General features: G+C 37.4%; 1 protein-coding gene across 17 annotated transcripts in view; it reads right to left on the reverse strand.

The window, feature by feature from the left end:
* Dmtn (transmembrane and coiled-coil domain 2 protein Dmtn) overlaps positions 1-21,254 on the reverse strand; it is a 230,668-nt gene that overhangs the window by 450 nt on the left and 208,964 nt on the right. For 8 of the 17 annotated variants that reach the window (XR_011230324.1, XR_011230328.1, XR_011230323.1 and 5 more), the window contains 9 exons: positions 19,257-19,478; positions 17,754-17,879; positions 16,705-17,512; positions 11,690-11,911; positions 3,169-3,208; positions 2,356-2,575; positions 1,174-1,227; positions 659-725; positions 245-316 (listed from right to left, as the gene is read on the reverse strand). Coding sequence is in view for 5 of the 17 variants with exons in the window: in XM_069335948.1 (XP_069192049.1) it covers positions 17,327-17,512; positions 17,754-17,879; positions 19,257-19,478 (534 nt within the window). In the remaining 12 variants the exon portion in view is untranslated. Of the gene's footprint in view, positions 1-244; positions 317-658; positions 726-1,173; positions 1,228-2,355; positions 2,576-3,168; positions 3,209-11,689; positions 11,912-14,311; positions 17,513-17,753; positions 17,880-19,256; positions 19,479-21,254 lie in introns of those variants that run through there. The other 9 variants (XM_069335948.1, XM_069335947.1, XM_069335946.1 and 6 more) reach the window with 5 other exon arrangements.

The raw sequence follows: 21,254 nt of genomic DNA on the forward strand, positions 1-21,254 counted from the left end.
AAACCTATGCAATTCTAGTCCATCTATTAGATGGGTAGTAGAGCAAAGCTCTGAAAAAGCCAGGACAGGGAAATCTGCAGGACTGCCTGGTCCCCTTCTATGAAATGGGGTAGGATCAGTACAAACTGCATCAATCCCTGTGGGTTGTAACAGTAGGACATGGTTACACACCTATAAATGGACTAGATAAGAGAATTAAGATTAACTGTCATTGATATAGCTAAAACATGGAATTCAAACTCACCCACTTTGTAGATTTCCTTTTGCAGAGTAAAGGAGCCTCACTCCAAGCCAGTCCATGCATCATAATCACCATCTGAAAAATATGTAAACAAATTAACTTCAAATTTAAAACTGATCTAGCTTTACTTTTAAAATTAGCATTCAGTACTTTAAAAATTCAAATGGAAAATGTTTAATTTCTTTAAGGAATTAACATTACCTACATTCTAGTAGTAAAGATCTAATTTAGCCATATAAATATATATGGCATCACAAAAATTGGCCAAGTTTCAGTAAATGTCATTTGAGAAACTATCTCCAACTGCACTTCAATGGCAATTGACATTTATCTTTAGCCAATGCTATATTGTTTAAGTTATAACAATTTTTTTACTTTTATGCAAATCTATTCAAATTAACCTTTACTACAACTCGCCTGATTCTGTTGAACCCATTAACTCTTCCAACTGACAGAGGGACTTCTAGACTTTCCAAACCACATTCTGGAAAACATTATAATTTTAAAAATCAAGCTAAAGTAAACATTGAATATTTTTTACTTTCAAGGGAAAAATACCATCACTTAGAACAAAACTTTCCCTGCCATTAACTTATTTGACTCCTGATTACCCTTAAGTGTTGTACATTTATAGATTAAAGCTTAAACAAACATTTAATGTTAACCAAACAAGATTTACATTTCAATAAAATTTTAATAAAACACCCTCACCTATGCTGTTTAAGATCTAATGCCCCACATTACAATCTTCACAATTTCAACATTACCATTCTATTCAATACATTCATGAAAGGAATGAATTTGCAGATATGGTACCCACTAGCCTAAGCCTAGACTTTTCCATACCCATTCAATTCCCATACCCTAATATTTAACAGGTTTTTAGCAATTAACTTTTACCCTCCAATTCCAAAGTACACAACACTACTTACTCTAGATCTGCAAGTATTTTTCTGCAGCTCTTTCTTGCCAGGACCTTCCACAACCTGTCATGTGAACAGTAAATGTTACTAAAAACTTATTTGCATAGCGATGTTATTTTGTTCATACCTGTACCACCAGTTTAACAGTCGCCGTTTTAAATGGCACTAAGTATCTTTGTCCCATCTTTATTAATTACAAACAAAGGTATAGTCATTTAAAGTCAACATCCTATAAAAATTCTTTTCTAACAACTTTAGTTATGAACGTTATTTTTCTGGAACATTGCAAACTTAAACTATGTATAACATTTGAATAAAAGCGATACAAAATTTATATATACAAATCTTTATTCTTTTACAACCACTGCTTACTACTAGATGGACAAATTTATTCTGTTGAAAGTTATGTACCAAGCTTTTTAGTCTGAAAATTCATAATTAACCCAACTATACTACCAAGACAATGTGATTTTACTAAATTTAGTAATATTTACACTAGCAACTATACAAGGCCATATCCTTTCCAGTTATCACCAAACTTCTGCAGGTGTAAGGCTCTATCTCCCCCATCTGCAGCACTTATGACCACACTTGGTCTTTATTATAAATTTCTTTATGGACCTGCTACAGTTCTGCCAAGGGAATGATTAACACACCTTGCAAGCCAACTAATATTAAAGTTTGAAATATTTATTAAAAGCAGATGTTTTTATCATATGGGGTGTTATTTTAGAAGAATGGGTGGTGTGATTGTTATGGTTGAGTAACATGGTACAAGAGGGCAAGTAGTTACTGAGCAAGTATGCCAATTTCAATTTCTAGCAAACTGGCAGATACAGAAGAAGTGCACACTTTTTCTGCATAGATTCTAATGGCAGTAAAGTTCCTATTAGAGTTACTAGCCACGATTCACTAATCACTAGGGGAAGTTAGCTCAGAGCATCTTTGATGTGCTTTGATGGCAACGAAAATGTTGCCCCCCTTCAAAAATTTAAGCTTTTCTACAGCATTTCCTTTTTAATTAACTATTTAAGGGGGAAGATTCTGAATAGCAAGTGCCAATAGGCTGTGCCACTGGTTTATGGCAAAAGATTCTGTAGCAATACAACTATAAGCCACACTCCCCCCCCCCCTTTCCTCCCAACTGTTCAGTGTCAAAAGGGGGGGGGGTCCATTTACTGTACCACTTACATTTTAGTGTGGGCTTCATCCACTATTCTGATGTTGGCTGGAACATTTGTGCCAGCTGCTGGTTTGAAAGGGAGGCATACCATGTGCCAATTCAGGGAGCTTTCCACGTTCCTCACTGCATGTCAGCTCAGGACCTCGCTACCATGTTGGGAGGCAGTTGAAGACTGCCCAATCAACATCCGGGCTGGAGAGCAGTACCAGCCGAGGGAGAATTTAGAACCTGCAAAAAATTTAATACCCTTAATCTACACGATTTAGCTCATCTTTACCTAGCCTCCAAACCTTACATGTGTCAGCATTAAACTGCATTTGGTAGTCTTAACTATTTCAAAGCTATTTAGGGCATTTTTTTTATATGCCAATTCTGCAACTATTGCAGTCTAAACCAAAATCTGGTTTTGTGAATAACCGAGGTCCAAGGACAGCCTTTAGGCAGTACTTTCAACATTTCTGCCCCAACTTAACCCCATTTATACTATCATTTCCTTTGGTATAACCACCCCCTAATCAACTTTAGTCAGCACTCCCAATGATGCTACCCTCTTATCAATTTTGTGCCACTATCAAAATCTCTGCTAAAGTCAAAGTACACAAAATCACAAACCTTATCACTATTTCCTCAACTATGTAACCTAAACCATGAACAGCCAGTAGTCAAATTATGAGATTCATGTATCTAGTCACGTTTCTCAAAAAGAAGTGATGGTACTTGCAATGTTAGATTCTAGTAACTTTCCTCAGAATAGACTAAGCTAATTGGCCGCTAACTTAAGCGATAAAATTAACTTTACAAAATTTTCCTTTAAAACTTACCATATTAGGAACTTTCCGCGACTGGCATTTACCCGACATGCTGTATTAAATAGAGTAAAAACGGTATACAGTATCGAGTCTAGTAAAACTACGGTAAATTAAATATGGTTAACTTGCATTCTTTAAGCATGGGCTGCATAGTAAATGAATTAAACTAAACGTTAAGCACCCTGGCAAACCACTTCGTTCTATTCAATTTATTTTATCACTTCGTCCGGCTAGATTTTTAAGATTAGATTAAAAGGAACACCCTCTGGTAACGTCAGAACTAGTTAACCAAATAAATATTTAGGTAAAATACTTTCATAAAACCCGTCTACTTCCCCCACCAGTAGACTTGTTCAGCTAAAGGCATAATGTAATGTTCCACTTTAGTAAATAAAGACAAAAAACACTACCCATCTCTGTAGTTATCAGTTACCTGACCTCTTTTACGCTTAAAAATTACCTATCTTTCCCATAATTATTCGATATAACTTACCTCTCACCCGCTGGTCGAGCACACAGCAGTATATATCCTCTCCCACCACTCACCGCGTGGATACTACTCTACTGTGGCCGCAAATTGCCTCAAATCACCTACGTTGTCCATAAACATATATAGAAGAGCAACTGACCGTAACACCCGTATAGTGATCGTCACATAACGTGGGAACATTAGTAGTACTGCTGTCAAAACATAGATGGCGCCAGAACAAGCGGTAATTCCTATGGACTCGCCTAGTTATGCGTAAGGAATTGAGCTTCAGCTGTTTGGTCCCGCCCCTCAGCTGTATTCACCTAGTTGTACTCACCTAATTTGTGCTTGCAGGGGTTGAGCTTTGGTTCTTTGGTCCCGACTCTCAACCGTCAATCAACAGGCAGGTTCCTGAGCCTATTGGGCTCTATCACATCTACATTTGAAATTGTGTATGGAGTCAGCCTCCACCACATCACTGCTTAATACATTCCATTTGTTAACTACTCTGACACTGAAAAAATTCTTTCTAATATCTCTGTGGCTCATTTGGGTACTAAGTTCCCCTTGTTCGTGTTCCACCGTGTTAAAGAGCTCTCTTTGTAACTATCAAAATGCATGTATCTTTGCTTTCACTTCAGTTATATTTATGACAAGGGATTTAAAATTTGCCTATATTTCTGCTTCTCTGATGACATTAAAAACTTTCGTTTATTACAGTATCTACATAAAATTAACATTTATCTTCATTAGGTTGTAGTTCTCATCAATAGGGAGAGCGTCGGTAAAAAAAAAAAAATTGTTTAAATATAAATATCTTTCCTCTCTCAATAATATGCCCGAAACGCTATGCGTACTAGTGGCTTTAGGTATTGTATGTACTAGCTCTATAAATCCAATATTATGTTTGTAAATCGACTATTTATGTACTTTCCTGAATAAAATGAACTTTACTAATATCTAATCTCTGTGACTAAAACGTAAGAACGACTTTATCTATGCCTTTTTGATAACATATACAATTATAAGCTTTATTAGTGAATCTCTATTAATTAAACAATATATCAGAGAGTGTGTAAGGTTCGGTGTTCCATGTGCGTGTCTGTGTCTGTCCCTGTCCCTCTGCTCCTGTCCCTGTCCCTCTGTCTCTGCCTCTCCTCGTTTCTGACATTCTCTGTATCAGCCTATCTCTGTCTCTTTCCTCGCTCTATCTCTGTCATTCTCTCACTGACTTTGCATATCCTTATCTATACATCTCTGTGTCTAACATTCTCTCCCTGACTCTGTCTATATCTATTTCTCTGTCTCGATCTTCATCTCTTTCTCTCTCTCTCTCTCTCCTTCTCTCTCTCTCTCTCTCTCTCTCTCTCTCTCTCTCTCTCTCTCTCTCTCTCTCTCTCTCTCTCTCTCTCTCTCTCCTTCTCTCTCTCTCTCTCTCTCTCTCTCTCTCTCTCTCTCTCTCTCTCTCTCCTTACATACATACATACATTTATTTAACACATGTGGTACACGCACAAGGGGACACAGGTGGAAGCTGAGTACCCAAATGAGCCACAGAGAGATTATAGAAAGAACTTTTCAGTGTAAGAGTAGTTAATAAATGGAATTTATTAGGCAGTAATGTGGTGGAGGCTGACTCCATACACAGTTTCAAGTGTAGATATGACAGAGCCCAGTAGGCTCAGGAATCTGTACATCAGTTGATTGACGGTTGAGAGGCGGGACCAAAGAGCCAAAGTTCAACCCTTGCAACCACAACTAGGTTAGTACATACATACATACATAAGATATAAAACAGTGGAGGATTCCCAGGTAGAACAATCAACCACAATGCCCATTACCCCTTTACCCTGATGTCCTTAACTACACAACTATACAATACAATACAATACAATTTTATTTAGGTAAGGTACATACATACAATAAATATTTACAAGGATTGTTTAACTTATAGGTATAGCTAGTACATACAATGCCTAAAGCCACTATTACGCAAAGCGTTTCGGGCATTGACATTGACATTCGGGCATTGATAATGACAAGAGTCATTAACACGTGTAATGGCTGATCCCCCATCACGATAGCATAAAGACCAATTGCCTGACCCGCAGTCCGTCTTGCTCCTCAAATAATTTTCGGGTTAACATGAAAACGTCTCTCGAGTTTATCTTTCTAATGTTGTTTTCCCATCTTTCATTTTATCAGCTTAGTTCCTTTATTATGCCCCAATTACTCATCCCTTGAGCGGTAGTTAAACTGAACCCAAATTTAAAAAAAGTTCCTTTTGCTAAGCAAGCTACAGTCTTGATAAGTCAGATATATTGTTTGTTAACACATTTCTCAACAATGAAGTCAGTTTTATCAAGCTAACATATCCTAACACAACGAGTGAGAGTATTAACTGGTCTAATTATTTTATTAGACCAGTATATATTATTAGATTATACTGGTATATATATATATATATACATATATATATATATACCAGTATATATATATATATATATATATATATATATATATATATAATGTATGCATGAGTGTGTGTGTACATGTGTATACAACATTAATAATTTTGTAACTAGCGTCAAACATTGTTATTTGCTTAGCTAAACGAACTAGAGGGTTCAGTTCCTGAACCGATTATGTGCCTCTGTAATCCTTTACACCACGGCCCACGGGATGGGTATGGGGTGCATAATAAAGAAAGAAATAGAAGAAATTGAAATTGCATAATACGGTTATTGACATTCAATAATAGTAAGATAAAGCAATGAGGACCAAATGGGAGACCAGTGATCAGATGAATATTACAGACTCAAGGGTAGCCTTCTCTTCTTGTATATAAATGAAAAAATAAATTCGTTTGTTTAATTCTAATGCTTGTAGGCGAGAACAGTTGTGAACACCAGCTAGCGCACAAGTACATGAGCGCCCAAAATACTTTTACACAAAAGACATGTACAGACAGGCGTGTGGCTTCTGACTTCTTTTTTATTGATTAATATTAAATATTAGGCGCTTACCTATAATAGTTATCATTTTATATAAGTATAACTCTCACATAATAAATATAAAAGGAGTTGATCTAAAAACTGTCAGAAGTGTTGTGTTTTGTGCGTTGTATCGTGTGTGTGGGTATTCGGGTGTGTGTGTTTACGCTGGCGGGCGGAGTCCTTACCAACTCCGGATTATGTCTATTACATCACTAAACTTCATTTAATAACTATATGCCTGTTAAATAGAAGATTTTAATTGTTAATAGCATTATATTGTCGTTTTAATGTGGAACACGTACACATATGCGAAACATCGAAATCTGGTGTCCGAAGTGGTAAAAATATTAGTGTGCGATGTTGTCAATGTACGGAGTGTCTTGTATCCGGCCCGGCTACGAGGACCTAGATTCAGGAAGCTCTGTGTATTTCTTCGTAAGTGGGTTTGCTACGAAGGTTCCTAAGTGCGCCCTAAGAAGATGCTTAGGTGCGATTCAATAAGGTATACTTAGGAAGAAAATTGTTGGTTCACCTGCGTGCCGATAGAGGTCACTACTGTGTTTCGTTTGGCCAATCAGAGAGCAGCAACATTCTTCATATTGAAGATTTAGCGCTGGCTTATAGGAGCTCTACTGCCTCCTATTTACGTCGAATTTTCTTATAAAATTAGTATATTTCGAAGTAAAACAATGTTTTTTCAACTTCTACAGCCAGCACCGACATTGTAGTAAACAAATATGTTACATTTGTTGTTTACCTACGTAATTCTAAGAGATACTGTGTAGCTGTCCTTGTTGCTCGGAAGATGCGCTGACAATTATTGTATATATTTACTGAATTTACCCAATGGCCACTAACTATCTAGTGACCTCGAAGAGGACAGAAAGCCGGCGGCTTGTTAAAGGGCCCGCCAATTGAATTAATGTTATTTTTTAGCTGGAATTTGGCATTTACGGCTTCAGCGGGTAGGCGGTTCCATGGGTTTATAGCCCTCTTGGTGGAAAAAAAACATCTGTTTTCAGTCCTACTTGAGAGAACATACTCTCCAACACTATATCTGTGATTGTCCTGTTATCAGTGACTTCATACCAAATGGTATGAGGTATTTTGAGCTCTGTAATTACTTCATACACTCAGGAATATTGGAAGATATTCTTGTGCTGCACCCAGATTTTGCCAGTGGAGGCTAATAGATCAGCATTAAGTATTTTGTTCTCTCCTAATTCCATGTATGACTGGCCATCCTGTGAGGTGAGGATGTTGGGTGAGCTTGTAGCTGGTTTTTGATCTACACTATGTGGTCCTTTATACAGAATAGGGAAGCAGCACATTGCTGTGTATACCTAATCTTCTTAATAAAAAAAATCAGTAATAAAGATTTTAAAATATAGTTTGTATTATTACAAATACAGTACTGTATTATCCTTATTAAATCATGTTGACCATGGATCATTAAGCAACCCGTTCTCGCAAATTTAATAAGTCAATATTGACTTATTAAATATGTGCATAGGTGACACACTTAACATAATAGATACCTTTAAAAAGATTCATAGAAAACACCGACCTTACCTAACCTTGTTAGTATCTTAAGATAAGCATTTTATTGCTTCGTAATTACAAATATTACCTAACCTATAATATGTATAGGTTAAGTAATAATTGTAATTACGAAGCAATAAGATGCTTATCTTAAGATACTAACAAGGTTAGGTAAGGTCGGAGTTTTCTATGAATCTTTTTAAGGGTATCTATTATGTTTAGTATATCACTTATGCACGTAGTTAATAAGTCAATATTGACTTTACGAATTTGCGAGAACGGGTTGCATTAAGATCTCATGTTGATATGTAATACAAGTCATATTTCTTTTTAACTGCTAATCCATGCTAATCATTCATTAAATTGTGCATTATGTCTCAATTTTTCACTTCCTTGGATATACTGTACAGTACAAAAAGATAGGATAAGAATAAACCAGTAATATTTCTTTCATTATATTTTTCATTTAAATAACTGCATCAATATTTTTACAGCTGACAGGATTTGTTTTCCCATACAGGTGCATTATTTGTTAAAAAAATTTGGTTTATTGTTACACACAATGGTGCTACATAGCCTTCCCAGCTTGGTGACTTCTTTTAATACTGATTAAAAAATAAATAATAAATACATTTTATTCAGGAAAAGTACATACAGTTGATTTACAAACATAATGTTGGATTTATAGGCAGAGCTAGTACATACAATACCTAAAGCCACTAATACTCATAGCATTTCGGGCAAGGTGTGGGGGAAAAAAAAACGACTAAAACTTAATAGTAATCGGGATTAGGTATAAATTGTGTTGAAAGAAGGAATAAAAAATGCAAAAAGGGGGTCAACATAGCATAAATCAGCAATTGCACATGTTGGTGAACAGCGTTGTTTAAAAAATAGCAAGACATGGGTTGACATTTAGGAGGTAAGTTAGGTTACATGGAGTTAATTAGGCAGTACTTGGTTTAACTCTTAAACTGGTTGAGAGAGGTACAGCCTTTGACATGATTCGGGAGGTCATTCCACATTCTGGGTCCCTTGATTTGTAGAGCACTTCTAGTTTGGTTACACACAGCCAAATTGAGTAACAGGAAGAGGTCTTGGACACAAATTTGTTCCATGCTAAATGTAGAGGAATCAGCTGAGTATTCCTCAAATAAAATAAGTTGCCTCAGCTTATAAGGTAAATAAAATCAGCATTTCTCAAATAAGTAGCTGCCTCACCTCACTGCCTTACTGCTACATAGCCTTCCCGGCATGGTGCCTTCTTTTGATAATTACTTGTTCCACACCCAAATTGTATAACAGGAAGAGGACTTGGACCCCTACTTCCCTCTCTCTTTTTTAATAATCTATATAGTCATAATTATAGCTTTAAGTATTCAATGAATAAAGTTTTTGACATTTTTACCCTTTTCCTTACCTAACATCATTTGTGCAGCATATTTTTATTTTATGTCTCACCCAGATTTAATTTAAAAATAAAACCAAACTAAATAAATTAGAAATGGGTATGTATAGCTAAGGTACACCCTTACTACTAGGTGAACAGGGGCATTTGGTGATAGTAAATGATCCCATCAGGCAGGGCTCATCACCTTCTCTCATATTTCATGTTCACCAGTGTTTATTTACTTAATAACTACTGGTATAATATCTTGCTATTATAAAACTAATTCTACTATCATCAAACACACATTTACTTCAAGTTTCAAGCAGAGAATGCATATATAACTAACACGAAGGACTCCTCTCCACTAGATTCACCAGCTATAATATTTTGGTCATGTTCCAATATCATAAATCGATCCCAGTGTTATGTAGTAGAGAAAAAATGACTTATATCCAGTTTACGTAAAGCTACGAGTGGTCGAAACCACACTTAAATCCCGGAATGAACTTACGAAGGTTTTTCCACTTAGGGTAGTTAATTGAATACGGACGTAGCCGCCACGAAGGCGCTAAGACGGAAAACGCTCTTGTCTTTCATATTCATTATAGCAAAAGGTTCGTTCAGTGTTTGTTGGGTAGGCTGCTCCATTATGACAATCTTTCTTTGTTTCAAATGTGTTCCATTAGTTTTGTATTTGTCACTTACGTCTCAATAATGGAGCAGCCTACCCGACAAACACTGAACGAACCTTTATGGCATTTGTCCATTTTTCAAATTGTTTCAACAGTTCTTTTATTTTTCGTTTTTTTTTTTTTTATTTAAGAAACGTGGAGCAGCTGACCTGTAGACAACCGAACGAACCTTTTTGACATTTGTACTGGTTTTCAAAATTCTTCATTTTTTTTATTATTTACATTTTTTGTATGTAAGAAACATGGAGCAGCCTACCTGCCGACCACCGAACGAACCTTTTGCTATAAGACAAATGAAAAAGAAATATTGAACACATTTGAAGAAAGGAAAATGTCATAATGGTTTATTCAGTGTATGTAAGGTAGGCTTCTCCATTATTGAGACGTAAATGACAAATACAAAACAAATGGAACACATTTGAAACAAAGAAAGATTGTTATAATGGAGCAGCCTACCTGCCGAAAAGCGAACGAACCTTGTTGACATTTGTTGTATATCAGACATTTCATTTCTTTTTTCCTACAATAAAGTCAATGCTTTGCAACATCTCAGCAGTCACCCTTTTATATCCCAGCATCATTAGCATCTTTAAACAAGAACAACATAATTTATGTGCATCGTCGGAGGCGTCTAAGAATGTGCAAGAAGCAGCGCGACCCCACCGTGTGGTGTTGACGTTACTCAAACCAGCGTTCGTCATACGGGACGATTTGACGCCGATCGGGCCGTTCGTTACCCAAAATGTTCGTCTTTTGGGGCGATCATTATGCGAGGTACCACTGTACTTATCAAGCATTTTTGCTAATAACCTCCATTTCAATTGCAACCCTGTAAATGCTTCATCCATGCACTTCAAAATGTGAATAATTTCCAACAGAACCTAAAATATTTAAGCTACCCTATGCATGACTATTCATAAAACTTTAATATGTAATTATATTAATTTACGTGAGAAACCTATTTTGAATACACAATGTCAAAATTGATAAATGCATCTATAGACCTGTCTATAGATGCATAAACAAGCCTAGCCAAGAACACGTTGGGTAATGAGAGCATAAGACTTTAGTAATGGCTACAGGCAATGTACAGCTATGGTAGTAAGTTTGTGTGTGAAGCTAAGGCAATGCTAGCTGCTTACCTATCAGAGACCATAGGAAACCAAGATTTAACTCTATGCCCCGCCTCCTAGCTGTTCATACCTGGCACAGTGTGGGGATATCGGTACAAGGCTAAGTATGACGCACTACAAGGTTAGATGTGCAGTAGCTGAATAAGGCTGGATGTGGTTATAGCGGTGTAGCTATAGCAGTACTATTATCAAGACAATGCCAAGCACAAAATGCTATAAAAGCACTCGCAGAAGTGCGAGTGAATATATTCAAAAGTATCTATTCAGGATGCCAATGCAAGAGCAAAACCCAGCATTGACTAATGAAATACCTCTTTCTGGTAGAGCCCTGGTGGTTCCCTGAAGTTATCTTGCTGAGAGTGCTCCATCTAATGAGTCACATCAGCAGTAGGAATTCTGTTTGGTCTACCGGGACCTGCTTCCCCCTCACAGAGATGCAAGGAGCAAGTGACAATCTGCCACTCCACCAGAAAAAGCATCCAGAGAGTCGGTGAAGATTTAATTAAATGAAGCCTTGAAACTGCCAAACAACTCTGCAAACAATCCAAATGAAACAAGATAATCACACTATACTAGTTCAAACCCTTTAGTTGCAATAACTGCCACCAGGCAGCCTGGCCCCAGCCTGGAGCTGGCTCTCCTGGTCAATTCAAGAGCCGAGCAACGAACCTGGAGGAAGGGCTTAATATTAAATACTGGGCTGCCAGAATCCTGTATAATCCCCCCCCCCAGAGCCAGATTATCAGCTCAGGACAAAGTGGCATCTTTGCAAACATCATGAGCTTGAGGTTAGACTGCAGGCTGGCTAGACTTAATGACTGAATATTCGGCAAAATGTGAACCTTGGAACAGATCAAGGAAACTTTTTCAACCCACAACATATCAACCTGGGCAGAACCGGCAAAACCCCCTTGGTTATCTTGAGGTTATCTTGAGATGATTTCGGGGCTTTTTAGTGTCCTCGCGGCCCGGTCCTCGACCAGGCCTCCATCCCCAGGAAGCAGCCTGTGACAGCTGACTAACACTAAGGTACCTATTTTACTGCTAGGTAACAGGGGCATAGAGTGAAAGAAACTCTGCCCATTGTTTCTCGCCTGCGCCTGGGATCGAACCCAGGACCACAAGTCCAGCGTGCTGTCTGCTCGGCCGACCGGCTCCCCCCCCCCCCCTGATGCTGGAGAAGTGCGTGGAGCTCCCCGATAAGGTAGCCAGAGGTGAGGGCCAACAAGAACAGTAAGAATGACATAATGAGCTGAAGGGGAACCGAGAACTGAGGCGAGGAGCTAAAGCCCAAAACAACGTCCAGGAACTAGGATGGCTCGGGAGGAGCATGAGCAGCACATGAGAATAGTGCTGAAGAAGAATCGATGCTGAATGTAATCAGTGGCTCCAGCAAAGTTGAATGTTAAGATGCATCAGTATTAAGCATGAGATGTCAATCAAGAAACCACCAAGACAAATAAGATAGGACCACCCTGACTGAGACAAAGAGATAATGATGAAGCATCTCATGCTTCCATGAGCAAATGAGCACCAGGCAACTTCATTCTGCTGCCACAAAGAAAGCTGCAGGTGGGACACCAACAACACCTCTTACCACACAAAATAGCAATAGGCCCACATAAAAAACTCCAGATGTGTAAAGCAAAGAGGTTTGAACCAGCGAATTACATTGCCAGGACGATCCGCTGAAAGAGGTGGAGCCACGGATAAACACCCTTTTTTGATACTGGGCTAAAAGCAACTCCAGACTGGACAGAACCCAGAACAACAATTGAATTGGGAAAAACAGGCAAAATGCATCCACAGCAAAACTTGCAATCGGAAAATGGAGCCACGGAAAAGAGAAGGTTCCACACTTGCATGCAAAGGTCCACCTTGGTGTGACTTGGCATCCTACAAAGTCAATGGAAGGACTTGTCATCTACAGTCCACGTGGAAATTGAATGGAAGCGAGATAATGTCTGAGAATGTTGGAAACACCCTACACATGAACCACATGAATCCCAAGACACCAGAAGCTGAGCTACATAAAGCATCCAGTTCCAAAGGGAAAGGAACCGAACGGACCCCCTATTCCTCCCCTCAGTTCAGGTAATAGACCACAGAAGAACAATCTGAGAGGAGACAGAGTACAGAGCATGGAGGAAGTCAAATTCACCCCAAAGCATGCCTCTCAAACTCATACATCGTACTGTGCACCTGAAGGAACAGCCTCAACCACTGACCCAGGGTGCCCTGTTGAAAGCTGGTCACGTAGCCCCCCCCTCCCAGAACCAAGGTTTACATGAACACATCAAACAATGCTGTACTGAATGAGGAGAGAATAGCTTGAGCTACCTCATCCCTGTGTGTATTTATACCTCGATAAACTTATTTCAATTTCAATCAAACAACTGGGTAGGATGATGAATGCTGCAATACTAAATCATCATATATGGAGTAGAAAATGTAGATAATTTGTGCCTAGAAATAGCAAAATGATTAACAAATCATTTGGGAATATTCAAATGTAGAGGTTATTGGCAATTTCTGCAGGAAATACAATGCTCTGAGGATGAGAAAAAATCTCAATAGAAATGTGCCAAGTTGTACCTTAACCTTTAGAATTATAGATACTAATTGTTGTTTTCTATATATCAGGAGCCTCTTATCACATTTCATTATGAAATTGCCTCAGTCTTATTATCTCTGCTCATTTGTATCTGATACTCTAGTATACTATAACTTATTAAGCTCCATGATGAAGATTATGTATATGAGGGCCATTATCCCATTTAAAAGGTTTGCTTGAAAAACTGTTCATGATTAGTGGTCTTAAAAGATAAAAATAGCAATGCTGAATCATGTACCAATACATAAAATATAACCAGGATATATATTAAAAAAATTAATTATTTCCCTATGTATATTATGGGAAATAAAAGTTCCAATAGTGTGTCATCTTTACTAGAAATTGCTAAGAAAAAAAATCCCTTAAAACTAACATAATATGCCTACTTTGCCAGACTGGCCTCAAACTGTAACTAAGAATTTAAAAAAAATCAGATCTCAAACTTAATGCACAAAAACTGTGTATGAAGTGAGCTAAATAATACAGAACTTGGCAGCCATATTGCCCAGCCAATGGAATATGGGACTGGCACCCAAGGAATGAATATTACATGAGTGGTTTGCCTGCTCAAACATGGTATCATAGCTGAAAGTTAGAGGAGAAAACTAGTGACCTGCAAATGCAAACACTTGCATGGTAAGACCTCTTTTTATCATCCCTGATACCAGAAGTTACTACAAGACTCCAAGTTTGGTTCCAAGTCAATATAGACTCCAATGAATAAATCCATACCCCAAGAGCAACATTTATGTAAGCAGCGGCAGTTGACCACAAAGCCAATATACGTCTTTTTACAAATACCATTAAAAACTTGGAACTTAGTGAATCATTTATTAAGTAAAGGTTTCTTCTTGATGGTCTGCCATAGTTGGAGCATACAATACTTGTGACATAAAAAGTGCACTTTTAATAGTAATAACTTATGGAACCCCATAAAACAATACCATACTCTGAGTCTATCAGGACTCATAATATCATAAAATTTACCTAAGGGTGACATCAGGATAAATAAATAAGAGCCTCAAATACTGAGGCCATGGCTCTATATTACCAATGAGACCAACAGTTGTTACTCTCATATTTGACTTAAATTTCCCTTGCTATGGTACCTTCTATCTGTAATAATATATTATAATTACATTACAAAGCTACAGCATCGGTGAAGCTATCCTTCGTTACCTCCCCTTTCCTTTCCCCACGTTCCTCACACTCAGGGCAGGGGGGGGGGGGGGGGACCTCAGCACAAAGTCAACAACTGAGCCTATGTAAGTACATGGCAAATCTACATCTAAAAGCATTTTAGTTTCATGTAGCCACTGAATATTACCACTGCCCAAATGACTGTTATACAGTATATTCTTTCTTGCTGCAGAGTACGTCTCTTATCTTTAAAGATCCTATTAGCTAAAGAATGATTTCCAGCTTTTAAATTATTATGTCAGATTGTTGACCAGACCACACACTAGAAGTTGAAGGGACGACGACGTTTCGGTCCGTCCTGGACCATTCCCAAGTCGATTGTGAATGGTCACAATCGACTTGAGAATGGTCCAGGACGGACCGAAACGTCGTCGTCCCTTCACCTTCTAGTGTGTGGTCTGGTCAACATACTTCAGCCACGTTATTGTGACTCATCGCCTATTATGTCATATTTTTGTATCATTTGGTCTAATTATTATTAATAGTAGACCTTTATGGGAAATGTGTTCATAATTATTTTTCTTATATTACACTTGCACGCACGCACGCACGCACGCACGCACGCACGCACGCACGCACGCACGCACACACACACACACACACACACACACACACACACACACACACACACACACACACACACACACACATTTTCAAGGCAATTCAGTGACTAAGAATTTTTATATAAATACTAAATAGATTGACAGACATCTGGTCAGCTGTTTTGACTTATAGGTGACAATGAATTCAGTCCACAAAAATTCAAGATGTTTTTCAAAAACATTTAATATTAAAAAGCTATTAATAAAATTTGACTATGAATGTCAGGTGTGAATAATGCTGGTATTGCAGGTGGAGACCCACAGCCTTGCAGTAGGAACCCACAAACATGGTACCTATTCAGTACACACTGAAGAACTACTGTACTTTGAACAGCATACATTTCCACCAGCACCATTCAAGAATCCAAAATACCTTCACTCCATAATTTCAAATCTGCAAAAATTTGTTTAACCACCCTAGAATAACAAGTGAAAACAAACATTGTGATGAATTATAGAAAGAGAGCAAAAACATTTTTTATGATGGGGATGGGGGGGAATGGGTCTGTTCTAACAGTTCATTTCATCACAGACCGCTCAACAAGATAACAGGAACAGACAGATGATCCGTGTAAAATAGAGAGCAGAGTAAATCATCAACCATCAGCACTACTAGTAACGGATCTGTCATCAGCATATGGTGGTGGTAGTAGAAGTAGCTCAAATTTTATAAAATACTGGCAGGAATATGTGATTCCAAGGGTTCATTCAAGTAATGCACAACTAGGTGACCACTCTAATCTACCAAATAATCATTGGTTTGATTTCATGCTGACCACTGATCTGTTAACTACGTGTACTCACCTTGATCATTTATCCTTGAGGCTAGTAAACTATGCCCAAAAAGAGGGTTTCTGTTTTACATTCTAAAAGAAAAGAAAGAAAAAAATGGAAAAAAAAAATGCAGTACCTTATTTTGTCCAACTTTGGTTCATGCTATCACACGAGCCCCACAAGAGCCAACCATCTTCTTTATTTCCAAGCTGCATCTGTAGCTGGAGGAAATTGTTTATTTGATCATTTCAATGTCATGCCAACACACACTTGGGTATTCATATTCAACTGCATCACCAAGCTGCTCACTTGTTTCTTCTTGCCAGTCTCGAAAGCCATCTTGCAACTATAGTTAAAATGTCCCTTGTTCAAAATATAATATCATGCTGCATTTGAGAACGTTTCTGTAATTCATCATAAAATACTTAACAACTTGCTACATAGTTGAAAATGTTCAAAACCCAACTTCAAACACTATGGCATACTTGTGCCAGTACCAAGTCAAACTCACTTATCTGATAATATTTGAGCTAAGGAATCAATATGACTCTCTTGCTTAAGTGGTTACTGGACAGACGAGTTGTGTCAACTTGAAAATGTAGAAAATAAGTCACTTGGAATACAAGTCAATGATTCTCTTAACCATACTGCTAAGAGTGCATACCATTACAAGGAACAACAATTTTTTTTTACTACACTGTATGCTCTGTTTTTCAGTATTTTAGTTCATTTAATACTATGTCCACCAGAACAATGTTTTACTTTGTAGTGAAAAACTTTAAATATCGATCAACTATTGCAAACCACATCTCTTTCAACTCGGGTAATTGTATGTAAACAAAGACGAGGAAGAAAACAATTGAAGCTGTAACGACAAGGCGGGTTCGCGTCTGAAGTAGTGGTGTCAGGATATTGGCCACTGTTGCTACTACCAATAACAAGACCTGAAAGAATTTAAATTTTCATTATACTGTACTCTATTCACAAAACAAAATCAAATTGTAATAGAGTAATACTGTGTTTCACTTTGTACATCACTAATAAAATTTGAGCATTATCTGTAAATATTTTCACTAACAATAAATTGAAGTATGCTTCAAACATTTACTAAAATAAAATACTTTGGTAATGAGAGTGTATTACGAGTTACTGCCAACATAAGAATACTTTACAGTGTGCTATTACCTGAAGCACAGTTAATAAAACGTTGATGAGCTTTACAAACACAGCTCGTGCATTGCTGTTCTCTAAACCTTCTAATGTGAGATATTGTTGCTGCTGTTGTGCTTGCTGATGTTCCATCCGGGAAATCTGGCCAGAGTATAAATGACATTTAGTAACTTATAGTTAAAAAATAACAATGTTTAATTAGTTCTTATATCAATTGGAAAAGTATAAAGAGTAAAGACCTGGGGTAAATAGTGGTTTGGAAACAGTGTTGTTTTATGTAATAAATTATTAGATAAAATAATAGATGTGGGATTGCTGAACTGTTTTAACCATAGGTTAGAAATATATGAATGAGTTTGGGTGAATATTAATAAGAGCTGCCACGTATAGGCCAATAGACCGCCTGCAATTTCCATTACTCTTATCTTCTTAATTACAAATACAATATGCTGTATTCACCATACAACTTTTGTTTATCTTGTACAGTATATGTTTTCAGAAAATATTCTCTCTCTTTCCAAAAACACACACAGCATTTTGATGAGCACAACAATCTGTTCTGTGCACACACCTTTATTCATATACAACAAATGTTAAAAATTTGACTGAATGCAACATAAAATGTGACATAAAACATATGCACAGAAGTTACAAAACAAAAAATATCCCCCATTACCCTATAAAATTCAATAGTCTCCCTCTAAATTAGTATCATAAGGTTAACCATTAAACTAAAAAAAACATTAACCTTATTAGATTCTTAACAGGATGGAAAATGGGTATGAAGCATAAAAGAAATTAGATTCATACTGTCATTACCTCATTAAGATGAGGTAAGTGACAGTATGAATTACCTCAGTGCCCACCGCGGCACAGTCTCTGACCAGGCTTCGTGGTCAGAGTTGTGTTTTCTTTGATACTGGTGGCATAGAAAAAACAAATCACCTCCCACCTGTGGTTGTGTTGATTGGTTATACAGCACTAATCCCTTCTCATCTTGCATCTTCCAAAATTCTTCATACAGAATAAACAGTACAGTACTGTACTGTACTTCTAATAACACTGATTAATGATTGCAACAGTGCTACTAGGTCTGATACCAATTTTATATCTATCCATAACAACAAGGAAACCAATTCTTCCTGCAGTAAATATGCCTGTTGAAAAACACCCGTTTCTCATTATTTACTAGATTGTGTGTGTTCAATAACTTGATAAATCACATAATTCAAGTAATACATGATAATGTTTGAAATGACGATTGGTTTACCTGTTATACTTTATTACACCCATATAGTTGTGAAAAGCACACAAACATAATCTACAATGGTGTTGGGGGTCCAGGCTATGACATATGGCCTAATTGGCACCACATGGCTCTAATTGGAACTCAAATAATTTTACCTGCAAATCGTCAGAATTTCACAACACTGCCCATTGATTTTAGGACCTTTACAAGGAATTTCATCACTACATCCAATCCTCTCAGCACATCCAATCTTCTCTAATGACACTCACCCTTGTGTGACAGTTTTCCACAATCTCATGTAGGTCCCGTATACGTTCTTCACTCTGGTATTGCACTTTTTCTTCCATGTCTGACATATTAGTTACAAGATTTCCCATCTCATTTTGGTGTAGCTCTGTAAGATCATTTATTTGTTCTTCAAGTCGATCACATCGGAAACGCTCTTCTGCTAATCCATCACGCATTGAATTCACTTCTGCTGCTAATGTTTGCTGCAAAATGTAAGTTATTATAATGTATTACCAAAAAGACATATTTTGAGTAAGTAAATAAAATAATCCAGCAAAAAATTTAGTTTTTTAACTTTTAAAAAGCCCATTTGTAATCAAATTTATTACGCCACTGCTAAAGGTATAGATTCTCAGTACTTTCTCAACCCCATGAAAGTTATGCAGGAAAATGTGGTACCAATGCTACAAGGTCCTATGTACAGTTTACTTATTAGTGCTAACTTATAAGTGGCTAAGAAGGAGTGAAATCTAGCTCTTTGCAACTGCAAAGGTCAGATAACCGTGGATGATTAATTTTCCATTATTTACAGAAGGTATCCTGTAATATATAGCCACCTAGGGGAAAAGCTATACATGTTTAACTTGAACTGCTTAGTTAGGTACACATTTTCCCAGCCCCCAAAAAATGCTCCCTCCAATCTGTCTGCACACCTGCATTCACATACTCCCAGACCAGAAACTGACCTCGGGCACCATGATATGGAAAATTGTTGTCACATCATATAGTCGTCCAGTTTCATAAGTAATGTACTTGTTTAAATACAGTACAGTATTATAAACTATCAAATGATGGGGTCAGATATTTTGTCAGGGAATAAAGTAGGATATGTAAATATTTTTTAACCTAGTTATGATGATAAGAGGAGACACCAGGTTAATGAGACTTTTCTGGGAAGGTTCAAATAATCTTAATTTATCAATGTGGAGGCTGACCAGAAGGGTTGCACTCATGTTTTGGTAGGAGGCGTAAGGAGATTCAACACTTTCGCTGCCCCAGCGGTGACCTGCCGCGCACCTCAAGGTCGACCGAGTGGTGCGCATGAACTCTCCATCACCCACAAATGTTTATACTCTTTTTAGCTTTCTAAAAAGCTAAAAAGCCTTTTTTTTTTATACTCTTTCTGACCTCAATTTTCATGCTATGTCGTTCAATTTGATATCACATTGTTCGCAATAGAATTCTCCAAATGAATATGTGCATACAAGAACATATAAGTCTCACTTTCCTATACTTTAGACCCACCGCGCACTGCAAGGTAGCCCGAGTATTGCCTAAGAGTTTACCACTGCAATGTTTATACTCTTTTCAACTTTCTGACCTCAATTTCCATGCTACGTCATTCAAATTGGTATTAAATTGTTTGCAATAGAATGCTGTGAAGGGATATTTTAATATAAGAACACATAAGTCTCACTTTTCTATACTTTCTAAGAAAACTCAGTAACTTTTCCCTCATACGTGCTTCTTTCAATGCTTTTGTCATGGATTGTCTCTGTTCTTGATCAGTATCTATCCGGAAGTCAATCTGCAGTGTTTATAAAGCCAGCAACAACAAATACCCGAGATAAAATAACCAGAATGAGGAAACTTTTTGACTCGAGGGGAGGCCGCGGCTGTCACGAGCAAGGTCATGAGAACAGTGAGCCTCCTGCGGGGATGGGCGTCCACATGGAGGGCTCAGGATGCCACGTAGGGGATACAGAGAATGGGAAGAAGTTGGCGCTCATTTTAAAACAAGTTCCATAGTATTCGGACAATAAATGGAATTTGTACAAATTTTTAAGTTATTGACTCCGTTTGTGTCATGTTGCATACTCCGTATTTTGGTTTCATGACGGAATGTGAGTGATCGGGCAGTGAAAGTGTTAAACAACATATGCAGTTTGTCAGTAGTAGAGATGGTGGTGATAATAAGGAATGGCTTAATAATGATCAACAAGAATTATCATAATCATTATGAGGGATGTACAAACATT

This window comes from Procambarus clarkii, chromosome 34, assembly GCF_040958095.1.
Source record: "Procambarus clarkii isolate CNS0578487 chromosome 34, FALCON_Pclarkii_2.0, whole genome shotgun sequence".
In the NCBI taxonomy this organism is placed as follows: domain Eukaryota; kingdom Metazoa; phylum Arthropoda; class Malacostraca; order Decapoda; family Cambaridae; genus Procambarus; species Procambarus clarkii.